Source organism: Salvia splendens, chromosome 18 (genome assembly GCF_004379255.2).
Source record: "Salvia splendens isolate huo1 chromosome 18, SspV2, whole genome shotgun sequence".
NCBI lineage: Eukaryota > Viridiplantae > Streptophyta > Magnoliopsida > Lamiales > Lamiaceae > Salvia > Salvia splendens.
Window position 1 is genome coordinate 10,380,314 of NC_056049.1, and position 5,051 is coordinate 10,385,364.

A 5,051-nucleotide genomic window follows, 5' to 3' on the forward strand; every position below is an offset into this window, starting at 1 on the left:
ACACATCTGTGGGTGTTGTGCTCTTGCCTAAGAGTAAACAGAAATAATGGCGACGGGCCCACAACCGTGCTCATTGGAAAGAGGGTGGTTGTAAGAGCAGGCAGAAATAGTGGCGCCGGACCCACAACCGTGCTCGTTGACAAGAGCAAGGTTGTGGGTGCTCTTAGACGGTTTTTTCCCATCAAAATCAACCAGCTACCTATGCATCAATGACCCACAATTCTTTGCACAAATATAGCTACACGCACTGCACTGACTCTCTGTGTACTTTTTCTTCATTGTGATTCCCAATAAAGGAATCGTTGCTGGGTTTTCTGGATCGTGCGCCGCGCAGATCTTTATGTTTGTGTTGATCTGGAGTCTTCCTAGAATCGAATGAAGTTGAATTTGAGGTGAGAATCTTGCTTCAATTTCTTGTTTCCTCGCTTGTGAAATTGGGGGTTTCTCTGCTCATATCTTTATTTTATTTAGTTTTGTCCAAATTTTGACTTGTTTTTTGCAATTAGGAGTTTTTATAGACTGTATGATAGTGATATGCTGATTTATTTGGGGGTTTTACAGTTTCGTATTGTTTGTGTGATTCCATTTTCCCAATTGTTATTGTTTTAGTACTTTGCCATAATTTTCGCTGCAGATAGTATTTGTAGAGAAGATTGCAAGTGTAAAGGGGACTAGATTCTGAGCTAACAGCCGTCGATTTTCGATACATGATCAGTTGAGTGTGTGCCTTGTGCATTCTAGCAGTTGATCGGTAGCTGCTGGCTGCTTTCGAGTTTGCTTGAACAAGGTTGTTTTTGGTGGTTTTAAGTGATGATTAAAAATTTCCTTAACAAGCTTCCAAAGAAACAGGTAAAGTCAGCAGAGAGTCGTGATGGAGGGTCTTCGACTCTCCCTTCAAATGCTTCGACTGCTTCCAGAATCAATTCTGCTTCGAGTGGACGATCAGGTAATGGAAACTCCTTGGAGAGTAATTCGACACAGAACTCTGGTGTGAATCATGGGAACAGACTTCATGATCCGTTACACAACAAAGCAAACGGGAGTAGTCCGCCAATGCCATATGAGGCTCTACCTGGTTTTAGAGATGTCCCGACTGCGGAGAAGCAGAACTTGTTTATCAGGAAACTGAGCATGTGCTGTGTAGTATTTGACTTCACTGACCCCACGAAGCATTTGAAAGAGAAGGACATCAAACGGCAGACTTTGGTGGAGCTTGTCGACTATGTCTCTTCAGCGAATGGGAAATTCAGTGATGTGGTCCTGCAAGAGATCGTGCGAGTGGTGTCTACAAATTTGTTCCGTACTCTCTCTACTCAGCCTCGTGAAAACAAGGTCTTGGAAGGTCTTGACGTGGAAGAAGAGGAGCCCCTAATGGATCCCGCGTGGCCCCATCTGCAAATCGTCTATGAGTTTCTCCTCAGGTTTGTTACATCCCCGGAGACTGATGCAAAGCTGGCAAAGCGCTATGTTGACCACGCTTTTATTCTAAGGCTATTGGATCTGTTTGATTCGGAAGATCCAAGAGAAAGGGAGTACTTAAAGACAGTACTGCATCGCATATATGGGAAGTTCATGGTGCATCGCCCGTTCATTAGGAAAACCATAAACAATATATTTTACCGATTTATCTTTGAAACAGAGAAGCATAATGGGATTGCAGAGCTGTTAGAAATTTTGGGAAGTATTATAAATGGATTTGCGTTGCCGTTGAAAGAAGAGCACAAACTTTTTCTTGTCCGGGCACTCATTCCGCTTCACAAACCAAAGTGCATACCGATGTATCATCAACAGCTAACTTATTCCATCACACAATTTGTAGAGAAAGACTGTAAGCTTGCAGATACTGTTATCCGAGGCTTGCTTAAATATTGGCCTATAACAAACAGTTCAAAGGAGGTCATGTTTTTGGGTGAGCTCGAGGAAGTGCTGGAAGCAACTCAGCCACCAGAGTTCCAGCGCTGTATGGTTCCTTTATTCCGCCAAATAGGTCGCTGCATGAGCAGTTCACATTTTCAGGTTGGTTATGTTATGAATTGATTATGTTTTTTGTCTTTCATAAATTAACGAGAAACTGTCCCCCCCTTTTTATTTGCTCCATGCCTCCATCTAAACTGTGTTTTTTGCTTGTGTAGTTGAATCCTGCCCTTGTTTCCTTAACATAAACAATGTTTGGCACAGAATGAGTCTGCTTTGTGTTTTATTTTCTTGTTATATTACGGAAGCATCTTCATTGGTTTAGTTTCATTTAATACCTGAAATGCTGACAAATGGTGATTTTGGAACTTAGTTAAAGTATGTTGATATTGTAACATTACAATATATGGTAATATGATGTACTCCCATTGCTCATGAATCAGTAACAATTGGTTAAAATTACTTGTATTATAAAACCGCCAATCCTTTGTTTAGTTTTTCTCTTCGTCTGTTGATGGTCTGCTGCATGATATCATATTTATCGCTGCCTTCTTTATGTGCATACTTTATGTGATATGTTAATTATTGTTATGGTGATTAAAAAGGCTTAAAATCACAAGTTTTAGATTTCCAAATAAGATGTTGCATATAAGATCAATGATTCAATATCTCTCTCTCTGGTGAAAGAATGCATTCAATAATTTTTTTGGACAACAAATGCGGGTCTTGACAGCCAGCAAATAGATTGGAAAGCCAGATCAATTTAAGATGTGGCAAAGTAAAAGAACCTGTTTTTATTCAGTCAATCTTTGTGATGATTTACTTGACATATGTACCATTTTTGGATCTTCATGTCTTCTACAACACCATCTAGATTAATCTCAACTCTGTACTTGCATAAATGTCGATGAATGAATTATATCTATCTTTACGTATGAAGTGATTTCTTGATTGATATGATCACAATGATTGAATAAAAAAATCAATTTCTACATCCTATTTGGTCTCTATCATCTTTTGATGTCCGTATTATGTTTGCTTTAATCGGTTATCGATACTTAGTTTGCCGTGATTTCGTTTGTGCTATTCACTGCATTGCCTCATCCACTTAACCCTCCCTGCTCATGTAGGTTGCAGAACGGGCTCTCTTTTTATGGAACAATGATCATATCGAGAACCTGATCAAGCAAAATCGCAGAGTTATACTGCCGATCATCTTCCCTGCATTGGAGAAGAATGCAAGGAATCACTGGAATCAGGCTGCGCACAGCTTGACATTAAACGTCAGAAAAATATTCTCTGACGTGGACCCTGAGCTATTCGAGGAGTGCCTGCTAAAATTCCAGGAAGATGAAGGCCGGGACGAAGAAGCCAAGGTGAAGCGTGAAGCAACCTGGAGACGCCTGGAGGAGATTGCAATCTCTAAGGGCGCAAGCAATGAAACAGTGCCCATCCCTCACACCGGTCCATCCAGCTAAGTAGCACCGCGTTGTCACTGGTGATGATGCATTATGTTGTTGGAGGCGGAAACATGAAATGAAACTCTTCGTATTTTCTTGATTGGTTAATCTTTTGAAGAACCTCTGCTGCTGGTTTGCATGGGACGAAAGCACGATATCATCGGCAGTCTATGACCTCATCATTTCGATACGGACTGTACATACGTAAAATGGATGGCTAACTGCGGGTGGTTATAGGTGCTTTTGCCACATTCGATGTGCAGGTACCTTATTTTCAGTGATAGAAGAAAGGTTTTTCCATCTCTTGCTCTTGGAAATGATGTTGAGATCAATCCAGACTTGTATTTCTATGTTGATGTGAACCATTCATTGTAAAAGTTATTAACAGTTGAAATAGTCTAGGATTTCTTTTTCTTGAGTGGCTTACTATTTTTACAATTCTTACTAAGACTTGTTGAAATGCATTTGGAATCGGCTATTGGACTTTTTGTAATTTGTTGCATTTTCTTCAAGTTAGATACATACATAAAGTCAGAGCTCAAACCCTACACATACATACAGATTCATACACAAGTTTGATTCCAAGCATCATCCAAATCTTCATCCATAAAGCCCACCTTTACCTTATAAAATGGATGACGAACTTAGCTTGCACTCCCTTCGTCCCATAATAGATGGCACACTTGGAGGATTGGCACGGGAGTTTAGGTGATGTTGTTTGGTGTATTAGGTGGAGAGAAAGAGTTTTTTTTTTAAAAAAAGAAAATGTGACATCTTTTGTGGGACAAAGTAAAAATGAAAGTGTGACATCTATTATGAGACAGGGGCATAATAATCTTGTAGTTGAGATTATTTGGACACCTAGGCCATCCATAGCGATGTCATTGTAACCATTCATTTCCTTCATTATTCATGGTCTTATACCATTTTTTACCATACCCTCAACTATTCATGAGTTCCATATTTTTATTTTCTACTCCCCATATCCCAGCTTAAGTTCATGAGTTCCATATTTTTATTTTCTACTCCCCATATCCCAGCTTAAGTGAGATTACTGTATTTCTTTTTGGATGTGTCAAGTTAATTGAGACTTTTTTTACAATAATGAACTCTCTTCTCTATCTTACTTTTATCATTAAATCTCTTCTACTTTACTCCCTCGTTTACTTTATTCTACTTTACTCTCTCATTCTCTTTCCAACTTAAATAGTAATAATTTAAATCATTGCACACCACTAACTAAATTCTTGTGGCAAAATAGAAATGTCCTACTTAAGCGGGGACAGAGGGACTATATATTTCACAACCCATCATTCATTCTCTTACCTATTTATGAGTACGATACTTTTATTTTCTATTCATTTCTTATTTAAATTTATTTATTATGTATTTAATTAACTTATTTTTTTAATTTAATTGAATTGCAAAGTATTCAATTTAATTAAAATACAAAATCAAAAAATAAAATATGATTATGCATATTAATATGATAAAAAAATATAAACAGAGTATAAAAAAAAGAAAAAAAGAAAAAATGCAACAAATGAAATAAAAAAAACTTCCGGTTTTAAGGATACAACATTTATTACTAAATTAAACATTAATTTCATTCTCCTAAACTCTCATCTCTTCAATGAGCTTGTTCTTCTGGGAAGGGGTGGCACGGTACGGTATACC

General features: G+C 38.1%; 1 protein-coding gene across 1 annotated transcript; it reads left to right on the forward strand.

Annotated features, from left to right (window-relative positions):
* Positions 1–201: 201 nt before the first annotated feature.
* LOC121777464 (serine/threonine protein phosphatase 2A 57 kDa regulatory subunit B' theta isoform-like) lies at positions 202–3,792 on the forward strand. Its single transcript, XM_042174733.1, has 3 exons — positions 202–392; positions 635–2,016; positions 3,045–3,792. The coding sequence occupies exons 2-3, from the start codon at positions 811–813 to the stop codon at positions 3,390–3,392; spliced, it is 1,554 nt and encodes a 517-aa protein (XP_042030667.1). The 5' UTR covers positions 202–392; positions 635–810; the 3' UTR covers positions 3,393–3,792.
* Positions 3,793–5,051: the final 1,259 nt, after the last annotated feature.

Excerpts from the sequence above, each read along its gene's own strand:
- LOC121777464 (XM_042174733.1), top strand. The coding sequence starts at position 811 with ATGATTAAAAATTTCCTTAACAAGCTTCCAAAGAAACAGGTAAAGTCA. Across the intron at positions 2,017-3,044 it reads TGAGCAGTTCACATTTTCAG|GTTGCAGAACGGGCTCTCTT; the intron begins GTTGGTTATGTT and ends CTGCTCATGTAG.